General features: G+C 41.0%; 1 protein-coding gene across 2 annotated transcripts in view; it reads left to right on the forward strand.

Moving 5' to 3' along the window:
- LOC111267846 (blastula protease 10) overlaps nt 1–15,743 on the forward strand; it is a 75,177-nt gene that overhangs the window by 8,008 nt on the left and 51,426 nt on the right. For both annotated transcript variants that reach the window (XM_086971463.1, XM_022846400.2), the window contains exon 4: nt 13,403–13,532. In XM_086971463.1, the coding sequence (XP_086827589.1) occupies nt 13,403–13,532 (130 nt within the window). The remainder of the gene's footprint in view (nt 1–13,402; nt 13,533–15,743) is intronic.

Genomic DNA, 15,743 nt, shown 5'->3' on the forward strand with positions numbered 1-15,743 from the left:
TACAATTATTCATTAGAAAGTAGATTCTCCGAACATAGAGCAGCTTTCGTTACTCCATACACTAGTCCGGCGATGGCCAGACGTCCGGAAGTGCAAAGAGTTCGAACTCGAAAGAGCCGATAAGACTCCCGGTCTGAAAACATAGAATACTAGTAGACAGAGTCTAGCAACGGAATATGAGGATGATCGTTTACGATCGTCTCTGCTAGCCTCGGTCTAGGTTAGTGAGAGTTGGTAGGGTTAATCCAACTAATAAAAATAAGCGAGATGAGCCTGGAAATGTTTGTAGAACAAGGTCATCGTTCTTTCAAGCTTTGTGCCTGCAGAGGAGCGGTTGGTTTGACAGGCAGCTTTTGCACAAATATGCCTATGAGCCTGTCAATGCTCTGTAGCCCGTCTGGACACACAAAGTTGAAGGGGCTTGAGGCCCAGCGACACGATATTATTGATCTCGTTCATTACCGTTAGTTCGAAGAATCGTTGAGTGTAACGGCAACCCGCTAATAAAGAATTCAGGTCGCACTAATGAAACAAAGTAGGTTACTAGTTTCATTGAAGTAAGCTTAATTGTGCTTTGTAATGCGCGTTGTCAGAACCTGGTCCGTTGAACTTTTAATTATCTTTCCTTCAAACAGAAATTTACTGCGGCTTCTATTAACCAATGGGTCAGTCAGAAGCAGATTAGGACATATATGTGAATAGGACACAGCCCCTACATACGGTCTCTTTTATGCGCTGTTCCCTACACTATATTTATATACAAATGGATATTTCATTGAATTTTTTTATATGTGCTATAGATGCCATTCCTAACGGTTACTTTGTATAAAGTAACCGCTACTGACCGTGACTAAACCAATTCAAGTCTTATACTGTCTACAGGCTCGTTTAAAATATTCCGCTTACAATTCTACGAACGCCTTTTTGATAAAGCGAGTCTGTTTTTGGGGGCACTACTCAATAACGCTCTATACATGAAAATCCAACGAATTTCAATCTGGGCTGTGCAGCCGGCCCATGTGTCTTGGACATAGTTTTGATCTGGAGGTTCCAAACCAGCACTAAATGTAAGAGCCGATGCACAGTTTCGTTGGAAGACGTGAGGTCTTTCTTTAGACCCTTCAGCTATCAACTACGGCACAATCATTTGTGGAACGTATAGATGTTCTCTGTTAATGACGCGTTCGCCTTTCTCAAGGGGGGCATGGTGACATGACGTTTTTCTCATATTCAAAATATGAAATTTGCTTTTACCGATAGTAGGCACATTGATGGAACTGTGAATAAGCCTGTGAACATATTTGTGCTCACTTTGGCATCGAAGAGCGAAAAAAAGAAAAAAAAATACTCATCCGAGAAACATCGAAGACGTCCTGTTGGTTCATGCTTAAAATAATTAAATAGCAAACAACGACAATCGTATATCTTGGTTTGATTGTCCTAAAAGGCATCTTGTATGACTTCTATGACAGATGACATGCATCTGAGGTTCTCGTGAATAATCCGTGGCATTGCACGTTTACTCGTATCAACTTTTTTCACTAACGCCCTCATCGAAAGAGAAGGATCATTAGAAGTGCACTTTAACTTAAAGGTAGTATTTAACTTTCGAATACGCGTTCGTGCAGTGGACTTTCCTTCGTGCTGTGCTCGAACCCTCTTTTGTCTCTTCTGCAATTGCATACTCATTTGTGATGCGGTACACTGTCGATCAGGGGTTGCCCCATAGCTTCATAATCTCGGCGAAGGGGTTCGTCTATCGCGTGACTATGGGATAATAACTTAAAACATTGTACTGCTACTGGTCATTACGATTTATTATGTTGCTGTAAAAGAGTTGGCTGTCGTGGAAGTAGCAACGTGTTTGTGAGATTGTTTCACGCTTACTTTTGATCGTGGTAAGCAGGCTGCGGTATCATTTAGGCGCTCCCCATGCCTCTCAGGTACCCGATACAATGTTTTTGAATGTTGTATTTCTAGCTGATTCTGCAGTGGGTTAGAGTCAGTGGAGGTAAGGTTATCTATATTCGTTGGGTCATTCGTTGACGTATGTATAAGTGTAAGTGACCATGACTGCCATTAAATCACTTCGTCGTGCACGACTTTGAGCTAAACCGTTGAGATTTCAGTAGCCATCGTTTGAGGAACCTAGGCGATCGAACCCTGCTGGTGAGAGGTAATTCCTGGGGCCATATGCCAAGATAGGAAGTACGTAATGGAAGAAACACGGTGTGCTGAACAGCTTAATACATGCAAGTCAATATTGCTTTGGCCAGCAGCTGTAAGAAAAAGCCGAGCCTGTGTGGTACGAGGCAAATGTGCAAGGGCAGATAGGGTTTCGCTGGCAGATGCATATAGATGCGGATGATGCGCGATTAAGCCGCTGAGGTTAGTTAGGCCTTTCGAGGCCAGCTTGAAGCACAAAGAAGTGGATGAGGCAACGTGCCATATTTGCTAATTTATGGACTCCTGCAGCGCATGTAAGTCGTGCGACATTTTGTCGTTACTTGCCGTCACACTCCCATTCTATCCATGGTCCATTGCAGTTACTGACATAGTAACTGGCACTTGTACACGGTTAAATTTGTCGTACCATCGCATAGCTCATGTACCACGTCACGGCTCAGATAATCCATAACAACACCGGGAATAACAGAGTCCAATCTGGGATGGAAACAAGATTCTCTAACGCACCAATGTAGACTGGCTTCGAATGAGATGTAGCTGTCGCACCCATGTGAGAGGGTATTAAAAAACATCTTTTTTAAACCAGCACTTCCGACTGACATAACAATAATAATTTTGGCGCAGTTATATATTGACGTCTCTGATATATAAGATCGAGATTGTCCCATATTTTTTTTAATTGTAACTAACTATAACTTCTACGGTGTAAGTCCATTAATTATTAAGTTATTTACGTGCAACGTCCAGTTAGGTTTAATATGATAAGCCTTTTACGTACGAATTGTGTAAATACGTTATTATATTCCAATAATAATTGAACCTCAGTAAAAACTTTAGCGACTCGCTGTGGTGTTAAAGGCTGAGCTCATGAATTCAGCTGCGATAGTTCCGATACGTGTGATTAAATAAGGAAAACCAGTTGAATTTCATATAGACATATTAAATATGCTTCGTGTTCTAAACGACCATAAGAACGACGTAAGTAGGCTAGATACGATTTCTTTCTTTTCAAACTCTGGTAACCCTGTGGAAAAGGATGGGTGCATTACCTATTATTGATGATCGGGCTCACTGTTTATCATTTCGTTTGCCCTTTATTTGGAATTGAAATGGTTGAAAATCGCATATATATACACAGTTATTGAAGTCTGTAAAATTATAGAATAAGCTATATATAATTATAAAACTAGCTTTTGTAGCCTACACCCTCTTGGTCTCGTCATTCCGAAGTTGACAAAAATTCATAAAATACTCTCCTCAATCAGTTAATTGACTTGAAGTTCGTCTTTAGATTTCTGATAAGTAGAGGCAGCAAATTTTTTCACGGATCTTTAACTTAGAGGCTAGTATCTGCAAAGTTCATTCATTGATATTCAAGTAAACAACATCCTTCTAATACGCACGGACGAAAGTCCATGGCTGAACCAAGGTATACACGCTTTCAAGATAAAATTTTAGAAGTATGGCCTTTTTTTTTTTGAAAAAAACACTTTTAAGAATGTCTACGTCATAGCCGACAGTTTTGCGAACTACACTATTTATATTTTGAACAAATTTCGGTATCCGATGAACTTCTTTGAGGTAATAATGACTTTTCCCAAAAAGAGCCTCTATTAGCGACCGAAATGTGCCTTTGCCATAACGATTGCTTTAACATTGGAAATTAAACATGACCCCTTTCAGCCATTTCTAGTTAAAGGCAGTGACTTACTACGTGACCTCATCACTGTAGCCCGAGCAAATGTTTGCTTAGATTTCACGCCTTCGCGCTACGTGAGTGCGCTAGAAGTGAGGGACTATATGTTAGAACTTGTTTCTGAAGAGGATTTATATTCTCACCTAGTTCTGGAATATCATGTCTGTATTAGGTGTTCTATGATCGTAATACTAAAACAGGTTGCTAAATTACTTCTCGTGCAACGGCAAAATTCTGATGAGGCTCGAGAGCACAATCAATAAGTTGTATCTTCAAATCTATACTTTAGATCATTTTATCTTATTCACGAAGTTAAGGAACAATAATAAGACAAATCGAACGCTCTGAAGTTAGTAACTTTAACTACTTTAACTTAGTTTTCTTCTGGAAATTGCCAGATTTAGCTGTCCGGTACTGGAAAGTATGCGAACTCTCCCTTGGCGCTTGAAGTTGAAGCGGTTCGTGCCTTTTATGTTGCTCATTTTAAGACCAGTCTCGCTTTTTCATAAATTATTGCCCCACGGGGTGACCTGACTTTTTCAACTATTTCCGGACCTTAGCGTCAACGTGACAAGGAAGTCAAACTGAGGAAAGCTCACGATGGAGAAAAGCTTGGGCCCAGCCACGACTGTTGAGTGTCCCAGGGTACGGTAAAATCAGCCGGACGTGACATCGACTAGCTGTCAACAGCTCAAAGAACTTTCCTCTGTGGCGACGGACACTTGGTTCTAAACACCAATAAATGTGAAAGAAAAAATATTAATTCGTTAACAAATCTATGCTTCTTCAGACAAATGCTGTGCAATGCTTTTAAATCTCTTTAAAATTAAGGCTGTACAATCTGTATGTACACAAACAGGAAACGTTTTTATAATCGAACAACTCTACGCAACAACCCGTATTACATTTAAGATGCATCTTAACAAAACGCTAGCCCCAGTGACGTTAATACTCGCCAAATGAAAAAGCAGGTTCTTAGCTTTATGTAAACACTTTTATGTCTTCGGCCATATAAGAGAAGCTTTAAACACTGCTCTTCGATTTCGGAATTGGAAGATCGAGCTAGATAAATTTGAAATCACTCTCATTTGGCTTTATATCACCGATTTAAATCAACTGACTTGAATACCATGCGCATCGAACCTCCGATCCTCTGTACATAAGGTCCCATTTGTTATCAAAAAGGACGTTGGTTCCCACGTAAACAACCATTTTCGTAAGTGATTTCTGCTATGCTACTTTTATTCAAAAACTCTCTGTATCGATTAAATTGCACCTCGATGCCCCTTGGTCCACCAGGAAAATAAAACTTTATGATTCAGGAAAAGCCTTCGGGTAAGTTTTCAAGCAGCAGGCTCTGTGGTACAAACGAGGAAACTTATTCAGGGGCCATGAACTTTGGTTGAATAGCAATAGCCACTTAGTTTTTCTATACCATACACATATAGTTAGCTTGTCGACAACTACCAAAGATAAATAAAAACATACAATGAAGGACATAAATATTTAAAAAAATTATACGTGTGCATAATAAATACATGAACGGTTGGCAGGGTACTACTACACCTGGATTTAGAAATACACACATACACATACGCTATAAGTGTTTAGTAATCTGTACTTTGTCAGCAGACAGGGTACTGCTTGTAGCATTTTTTAAACCTTGTTGAAATTGGTGATTACCCTATTTAAATACTAGTGGGTTCACGAAGAGAGCCTACTCATTTTCCATTAGATTCTGTCTGTAAGCGGAATCGCTCTGATCGATAACCGTTAACATTCATGCTTACCTCGTAACGTTAGCATGAGATGCTAGCATAGATTTTGTATAAACTCTTGTGGTCGCGCATTTGCAGATTGCAAAGTTTATGTACATTTAAAATAATTTTCCTCTAAGTTTATATAGCCGTTTGTGATTGTAATAAAAGTAATATTAAAGAACAATGCCAAGGATATTTAGTATACGTGGAACGAGTAAATCAGACAGAAGTACTGAATAAATGATTCTGCTCCGATTAAAGGAATCAACATAAACCCATAATCTTGAAAAAGGCCGATTTCTGTTTACATTACAAGTTCTCAGTTGGAACCACCTTCAGATGTGCGTCGATGATTTTAGTAATGGACAACGCATATTGTCCAACTTCAAATATCAAATCTATCTTCTGCTAAGTTTTTTCTGCCTGACCTTTGACCTTGGGGGCCCCACAACTTTCCTCCATGGGCTTTGGTTAAGCCGAGCTCTATTAACTACAAAATGGAAAAGTCTATTTTTTGAGGTTTTTTGTTTTGACTCTACGATAGCGGATACATACGCTGATTTGTTCTACATCCGGGACATCAGTAGATTTCCAGTATGATCGTCCCCTTATGACATTTTCACTTGAATACGATCGCTCATTAAACTGTTGGTATGCCAACCAATCTGCAAGCTTATCGTTATATGCAACAGCTAGGACGAGGCGGGGCGGTACTCGATAAACTATGATAGGCTCAAGGATGCTTTTTTGGGGGTTTATGCGTCGTCGACTAAAATTACGGATGTATTTGGCACGCTCCTTTTACTCTGTTTCAATTACTGTGACGGTTTCATGATACACTCACACAAAGTCTGTTCGGTATAAATAAAGAAGGCAAACTCTATTTCTGTGGCTGCTACTTATTTCATATGGAATGACACTGGCTTTATACAAAGCGGTCGATCGCTTTAATCGATCACTAGACGCTTATTTTCGGGCGGTCCCGTTGCATGAACTGTGACGTATAGCTCTCCGAGTTTCGAACATATTGATTGAATGGGCAGTTCCGTTGCAGAGCAGAAGCACCTTTATGAGTTAAGCGTTTGTTTCGACCCTAACTTGTATCTGCGATACAACACTCAACGATATTTTTCTCGTGGGTGCTAGTTGTGAAGAGGCGTTCCTTTGTCGTACATTCGTTGGTGACTATAATTGCGCACCTGTCGCCCATTGGACCTTATAGGCGGGCAAACTCGGACGAATGAATCCGCTAGGAACATTGCTTACTGTAATATGCACCCATTGGCTTGATCTTCGGTCAATCTGTTGTATACTACTAAACGCCTACGGCTTGGCTTTGACGTCCGAGTTGATTCGGTCTTCTTTGCGGTTGGTTGAGGTGCTTGTATTCTGACCGCAATCGTTGCGATTCATCGGAGTGATTGCATGTTGCGGACCTCGTGGACGTACCTGTTTTCCTTGGGGCGTTACCCCTAACTTTCCAAACTTATCCAGGAAAGAAAAAGAATGCTCGGAGCGCTGACAGATAACGATACATTTCTGTAGCAAATTTCGAATAGCATTTGTTGTAACGTAAAGATCGATATAATACATTTAATTGATGAATAGATTTAAGCAGATTCTCGTTTATTTTTCTTGCCTGTACATTAAAATGTAAGCATATTTGTTATAACCTAATAAAAACATTACGGTTTTAAAACCTGCAGCAGCGTAACTGAAATTCATACGACTCTATATAATGAACATATAAAGCAATGACCACACAGCACGTCATTGTGGTTCCTATATACACCCATGTATAGAACAAGGAAGAAGAAAACATTGACACGGAAGAATTTGTCCAAAGCGAGCAGCAGGACCTCTCTCGTGACTACCCCAATGAAAGTCCGCCTTGCAAACAGGCAGTGAAACGTGTAATAGAGCTATTAAATGTTTGTCTGAATTGCACTGTACATCTGAAAGTACACTGATTTGCGTGAGTATATGGTGTAATAGAAGACGGTGTCTGAATAGCAGGATTGGTAAATAATAAAATTAAGAGTTCAAAACAACAAATCGCCTAAGATGACACGGGGGCAATGGGGTCTCCTATGCTTACGGATGATTGATTTTAATGTTAGAAAAGAAACGTGACCATTTTGGTTTTAGGTTGTGCATAACAAACTAAAATGAGGCGAGACAATGATAATAACAACGATAAACACATTAATGGGCAACGACGGCATATTACTAATTGCACGATGAAATATTATATTGTATAGTTAAAAAAAAAAAAAAAACTAATCCGTAGCTCACCCACTGAAAAACAATTGAATGGAGTTTACGTTGGATAATATCTATGTACAGCATTATATTAAAGTAGGGTTTTGCATATTATAATTATCTCATAGCAAACATAAAACAATTAAGCTGTCCACTCATCAAAGAATGTATTGATCATCAAATAACATTATATATATATATATATATGTGACCCTTTTGCACAGCCCCGTTCCGTTCCATTGGAAATCATAACCGGCTCTTTTTGTTATTCCTGGCTTCGTTTTTATTCAATAAGGCTTCTTGTTCTTCGATCAGGCAGCTCCCGTATCCCAACGGGTTTTTACTTTTTAATCGCTTATGTGCAGCATCAGCTCTGATCATCTTCTTCTATTGAATCACTGCCAACGCTTGCCTCTATAGTTTGAAGTTGCCAGGCTCAACCAGTTGAATCCATTCTTCTGTTCGATGCAGGGCAGTGACGTATCTACTTCACAGAAGAAGTTCCAACCGCGTATCAGCTTTAGTTCACCAATTCTAATCTTTCTACCGTTTTCCGCGGCAACTCTAATTAACTCAACCATTTCTGCAGTGTTCCCCTTTTGCCTGATTGTGACTTTCGGTATTGACAGTTTAACAGGGTTACAGACGCGTCGGATCCTTTTTTTCTATTTTTCGACTCGCCTCAGCGAGTATCCACCAGACCCTAAATTGGTTTCATAACATTCGACTTCCGAGTCTAGCACTTTCTTTTTGTGGAATCGATTTGACGTACGCTTGACGTGCCCTCCGTGAACATAACTGATTTTACCCTCAAGGCGTACCTCTCAAGAAGATAGCGATCACAGCACAAGCGACTGTAGAGACATCGCAACTCTCATAGGAAATTATCATTGTGTTCCGTTTGGGCGATTGCAGGCCATATTTTTTACGTTACCCGCAGACTGGTAATTACGCTGTCGCATTCAGCCAACACATAGCTATGCTAATACAGAGATACGAACTGTGTATCTCCTTTATCTGTCCTTTTCTTTTTCAATCTAGAAATCTTTCGATCTCTTTTTCGTTTGGCCATCCGTGCTTTAGTCCGTGCTCGTTGAAACAACTCCAGTGCGCCACTAATAATAACCGTAACGATAGCTCTTTGCAAATATCGTTCAAATGCTCGTGTTTAGCGGTCTTTTCGCTCGTTACCGCGCCAAACGAATTAAATTGCCAACAAAAAAACAAACAAACAGGGGTTGATGTAGTGGACTTCTTACGATGGCTCGCCATTGTCGAGTGTGTTTTGCCTGTAGTATTTATGGGATATTTTCAAATCTAGCCGTTAATGCGATTATTTAGCGGCAGATATACCACGATTCCATGGAACTAATTAAATAAGATTGAAATGTCATTCTGTTTCCGCTACCTGGGCCTCTAGCTCAAGCATTGCAATTTACTCTTTTTCTAATGTAGTCTGCTCATAATCATTACAGCTGTAATCCACACCAGCAGTACCGCCAATTTTCAAAAATGAACCACTCGCCACACTATAAACTGCGCTTACCAAACGTTGCGATTCTACATGTTGGAACAGATGTTGGATGTTTTATAATGTCATGATGTAGAGGCCCTTTGCCATGTACAGCGAGAAAATACTTTCAAAGCCCAACCACGTCACACAACGTCCTGCGCAAGGCTTACATCGGTAATGATTGTTATATAATATCGTTTGATTTGTGCGGTCTCATAGGTTCCATAAGAAGAGAAAGAGCCTTGAAATTGACGGAACATAGTTTGTCTATCTATATCGTGATGATTAACTAAACGTTAAAGGACAAAATCCATGTATTTGTGAATTCTACTGTGTTGGTTTCCAGCCGCATGCGTTAGATCTTCACACAGAATAATTTTCTTTTATTTCTATATACAAAACTGAGCCTCTCACTTCGTTCAGGACCTAAGGGAGGCGCGAAAAAAAGCAATTTCCTATAGCGTAGCAATCTCGCCTGGCAGACGGCGGAGCAAAAGAAATATCACAAATGTTTATCTCATGTATAGTCCAGGTTGTAAAATATAAATAGATCCGCGCCTAGCTAGCGTTGTTCTTAGATTTATTTCAGAAGTTGAATACGCTGTTGCTTGTAACTACAGGGCCCCAAGTTGACACCTAGCTGATCCGTGAATGCATCGATCAAGTTAGTGTGGATAAAAAGATTTATCTCACCTGTCCATCTACCGGACGACCGCTGTTGGCCCATTACTCTTTGCTGCGAATCTATAGGCAACAATAGTTCACCACATGGGCAACCCAGGCTCGTAGAAATGTTCCTAATTTAAGGCAGGTCACGCCAGTGATCAAAGTACTTAATAACATATTTTTAAACCTATGCTATTTTCCAAGAATATCTTATAGGATGCACGCTCAGTATCCTATATGATGTTAGTAGCTTTTGAAATGCATTGGTAATTTGTCACCGACCCATCAAGCCCAATAGCCAAAGTCGATCAAGTGTACCCTATCAATAATCCTGTCTATCGATAAAATTGCAACTTACTCTACCGATTCGTGCTAAAATCATATAAGAAAGAAATCAATTAGGTTGTTGCCTTTCGAGCCGCACACGCACCTATATCATCTCATTGAGATATTAAGCCTACATCTTGTCCGATGCGTACGAAAGAACTACCTGTCTCTCGCTGAAGCCAGACCACTTCTGCGCTTCACCGTGCTTCTGCGCGATCAGTCGCTCTGAGCTGAAAAGCTCTACTTTCTGCGGCAGTAATAAAATGTCTCCGATACGCTTAGTGCTCGATTTAGGTAACGTAGTTATGCCATACTGAAGTTTGACGATCTCTATTGGGTTGACAAAGGTCAAGGAGGAAAGCGTAGTCGGATAACGCTAAACGTATACATAAACGCACCTAGATGACTGTACGAAGGTTGCCCAAACGCAATAGCTTTTATTCTGATATATTCCTTTTTTATTCGGCATCCTGACAGGAAAGATCTTCCTACTTTGCTCTTTGAGTATATGCTCAACGCTCCCTCAAGATCCACATGCCGCCCTTATTTCATACTTTAAAGCTAGGTATCTCGGACAGCAGAACAAAGATAATTTTTGGACGCTAATTATTCTTCTTTCACTGAGAACAAATACTGCCGAAATAATCCCGAGCTGAAGTGAGATCCCTGTAGATGAGGATACTACTCCAAAGTAGTTTGTTAATTTTAAAAATGGCATGTTCGACCTAAGGGTTCACTCGACCCATTTTCTAGAATTCGTCAAGGACCAGCTTGTGTCGTTTTTGGGGGAGGATAATGGCCAAATACATCGCATAAAGTTGTCACCATATTCGCGACAAATATTCTGGGTTGCATTTTTAGTTTTTAACGTTGGAAAAAGACGACAGGTAGCAAAAATGCTGTTTATTGCTATTCGCCATACCCATCCTCGAGACAACGCGCGATGCACATGCGCTTAGAATGCAAAACGAAGGGTTTCCGCCAGTTCACCGGACTTAGCTATCAGCAGACGAGGTCTACGTGATGCCGCAGTACTCGTAGGTCTGCTTACCTGCAGCTAGAGACACGTGTGACAGTTAGGTTTCAAAATCGGCCGTAAAGACACCTCGTTTCGTACTGGAAGGTAGCTGTTCAATACCGGTAGCAGAAAAAAACTCGCAACACGTTTTTGTTGTCAGACATAGAGTAAGAAAAGACAATGAACAAGTTTTTGTTAGTACTTTTTGAATAACTTGGTATGTAACTATGCTATATGTATTAGCGTGTCAAATCAAAAGAGAAAGATCCTTTCCAGGACATAACGAGATCTGAATATTTAACGAGTAAATCCATTTGCATAGCATATTTGAGTACTTGTCTATACGGTGCAGGCCAACCTAGAGCAGGCCCCTCTGAGCAAAAAACGTTGATCAGCATTTATCAGTCGTATTCTTGGGTCATGGTAGCCATCGGGAGAAAGCATTTCAATCAGGCGTTCTCACCAGGATAATAGAACATTTGTAGTGCTTTTGGCCTTAAACTTTACCAGTAGCCACGAATTGACGAGTGTTAGATATTCAAAGGGCACAGTGACATATATAAGAGACAGACTAATTACAGCCAACTATTCTTTGCTATTCGAAAGGAAGCCTCAATGAAACGTATACATTGACATCTAGCGATCTCAATGATGAACAATTCTGTTGACGTGAAGTCAAGCGACAATACGACGTCTTTTGCTAGGGTATACTTAGTTTTTATGGCATCATTCAGTTTTTTTTTTCTTTGGCATCTAATGGCGCAAATGTACGATATTAAACTGGGTTTAATAGATTGAAACTGAATATAAGAATATGCGGTTCTACGTTAGGCCAATAACTAAGCCCTTTAGTCCTATCGGACTGCTAGTCAAGTACGTAGAACTAATTCGAACAATACGCACGTTTTCTTACGATAGTAATTAAATTCGTGTTTTCGTAGGCATCTCGCTCAACGGACATAGCCGGTCCAGTAGCTACTTGGCTAGACAACAGCCTTCACAGTGGCCAAACAGCCGTTGGCTTGAACTAATGCCCGTATACGTTTTTTGCCGGCATTGTCGACACCGATTTTTCGAAAACTGTGTTCTTCATTGTTCAAACCGAGTCGAATATTTCCACTCAGCTTTTCTGAACATCTACGATTTCTCAAAAAAAAAAAAAAAAAAAAACGGCGACCCCGCTAGCTTTGTGTGCTGGTTAGGTGAATAAGGATTTGAAAGGATTTTCTCCGGCGGAATCGTTTGCTAGCGTTATGGTTTTTCGTGTGGATGATATTTAACCTGTGAACTCGATAGACGAGAGTACGTGAAAGAAGATATAAATTTGTAGGCAGGATTCATATACTGTAGCCAAAGGCAACTTCTATACTACATATAGCGTGCAGGCGACACTAGCAATACAATAGACCCAAACGAAGCCCAGTTATTTATAAACACGCAGTGTAGAACGCGGAAAGCACACAAGGTTTAGTACTTTATTTGTATTAGTTTTCAATTATGATCGTATATCGTTTTTCAAGTTAAATCGCAATGAACAGTAATCAATGAAGCCGCTAGCCCCATGGAACGTTTCAGACGTCATCTTTGAAACGAATCTTATTTTCAATTTCAAATAATAACAGGACCGCCATTTCTGTCGCAACCACACTTAGTATTCAAAGACCTCTACTGCAAGCTCGGCCACTGTATTCCCAGTATCGTTCATATGATATCCTATACATATTTATACAGAGCAGTTTCTAACACGATCATAAGTCCCATTTGTCACTTATGAAATAGGTTTATGTTTATATGCCGGTAGCTAGAGGGTTTGCAGTGTCACATCCGATCTTCTTCACTGGACGACAGGACACACTTGAAGGCTCCGTTAGTTCTTGATGATGAAATGATCTACATCATTCCAAAGTATTGCCGCATGATTGGCGTTTCGTTATGTTATTTTTAACAAAATTTATCATGTAATTGTTTTTCAGCTGTAAATAATAGTCACAAATCAGTAATCGTATCAGGAATCCAGCACTGGCAGAACAATACGTGCCTTCGCTTTGAAGAGGTCGAAAGCATCGGGCGTCACCATATCCGTTTCCGAACAGATAAAGATGGGTGAGTCATTAATATTATACTGCTATAATCTTAGTAAGGTCTTCGTTAGTTCGGCTCTTATTACTAGCGTATAGTTACGATGCAGCATGTTTTCGACAATTCCAGACTACACTAGCTATTTAGCATGTAAGTTACGACGTCCTGTTCTGTTGAAACAAAAATGCAATTTATATAGAAAATGTTAGGTGGACCGTTTGATTTCTCAGTTTCATTAAGACCTTCAAAAGAGTTGACGAAATTGTATTTCAAGTGCTTATTTAAATCATATACTGTTAATCGCTAGATATGCTGTAGGCCCAAGAATCTCAATTAGTACCTTGTCGCCTATTAGTCTACCCAATAGCCCGCCGTAAATTTGCTGCAAGCCCACAAAAGCGTCACAGACTACTTACATGAGTCATATTGTGTTTATGTTACGTGTTTAGACCTTCCACGACTAATTTAGTTTTATGCTGTTATATCGATAATCAGCGCAATATTTCAATCCTAAAATCCTGCAGCTATCATCCATTGTTATCCATGCTATAAATTTAAGCTTTGCCTCCGCGTACAATTGAAGACCAATAAGTGTACAAGTGCACACGCGGCGCACCAGATAGGCACACTTGCGCATCAGTTCTGATCAACCGTATCCATGGAAACAATTAATCATGTGGCCAAAATATGCACACATAATAGCGTGCTATTAGATCGCAGGACCTAATGGTCTTTCGCCAACTCGTGCTATCAATTCAACGAAACTCAATTCAACTTATTTTCTTTTTTGGGCATTATTTTCTTCGGCTAAGGCAGCGATCGGCCCCTGCTTGCCTCCTTTCGCCCTTGCCTTTCCTTTATTCTATCACTGCTATCGTAATCAGCGTAATAATCATCGATTCCATCAACATCCCAATACGTGTGGAAGATGATATTGTAGTTGAGCACCGCCCATTGTCGTAAATTTTTCTCGGTCCATGAATATGTGTACGCCTGTGCGCGTGTCTATGTTGGCGTGTGTACGCGTCTAGCTTTCCCGTTTGCTGATTCGTCAGTTTGATTCCCGCTTGCAAAGCTTCCATTGCGCCAACTTCCCCTTCCCAGTCATCAATAAACGAGAGGGCGGGGGTGCTCCCGCTTGATAGTCGTCTTTTAACCCGTTTCCTTGTCATCTTAGCCTCGTTCAGTTTGCTTCTTTTTCGTCGTCGTCATCACCTTCCCTATCATTAAACCGCTGCAGCGAAATGCGTGCCTCCTTGACAGCATACATGATTGAATAGTCGTTTGTTCGAACAACGAGGCGACATGTGGTCGGATCGTGCATCGTTGCGCGGCGGGACAGGATTCGGCTGGTCACCTTATACTATACTGCGAAGGGCAGAATATCAGTTCGGTCTTTTCGTGGTAATGGCATATAGTTGTAACAATTGTTCTCTCACCAATTATTTCAGCAAGTACGTTCATCAAGTCAGCTCACACGTGGAGGGAGCCGAATGCCGAACTTGGGCCCTAGCGACAAAGCTGGAAAGCTTAGAGAACATACGGCAGCCAAAACACCCTTGATCAGCCTCGTCCTCGCAGACGGCAAACGGACCTTAGTCTCTCGTCTGGCTGCTATTGCTGCTGACGCCAACGGCAGCAGCGGCGGCGACCGTGGTCACGATAGGTCATATTAATACGTACGGTTTTCTTATCCCCTACGTCCGCCCGTTCGCTCATATTCAACCCGTTCTTTTTTGAGATAGCAGCAGTAGAAGCTTCAAGCACAGTCTAGTGCAGCGCTGCGAGGTCCTGTTGGATGAACGCATTGAATCGTTACGCTTGCCGTAGACTGATGGTAAACTTAGCGTCCTCAGGTGTAAGAATGGGCAGCGAGACAGCGTGCGTTTCCTTCGGCTGTTTCCGTTCCCGAGCTGCTGGTTTAGGCGCTTTGGTGCTGCGCTATCCTCCTCTGTTTCTGGGCACCTCTGCTAATGCTAAGCTGAGAAGAAAATGAGAACAATAACGACAGCAGCGGCTGCGGCCAGCGCCCCAGCGACGTCAAACAAGCTCGCGGCGGAGGCACAGCTAGCGGTCGAACCGTGTTTTCTATCTCTACATTAATTAGAAGGCGAAGGAAAAGGCGACAACGACGGCTCTTCCTTTACCAGACGCTAGTCAGTTAAACTTGTTAAATGCCCGAACCCCAAAGTGCGCCCCCATTTTCTATCCCTTATCGATCTTCGATAAGCCCCC

Source organism: Varroa jacobsoni, unplaced genomic scaffold (genome assembly GCF_002532875.2).
Source record: "Varroa jacobsoni isolate VJ856 unplaced genomic scaffold, vjacob_1.0 scaffold_1229, whole genome shotgun sequence".
Classification (NCBI taxonomy): domain Eukaryota; kingdom Metazoa; phylum Arthropoda; class Arachnida; order Mesostigmata; family Varroidae; genus Varroa; species Varroa jacobsoni.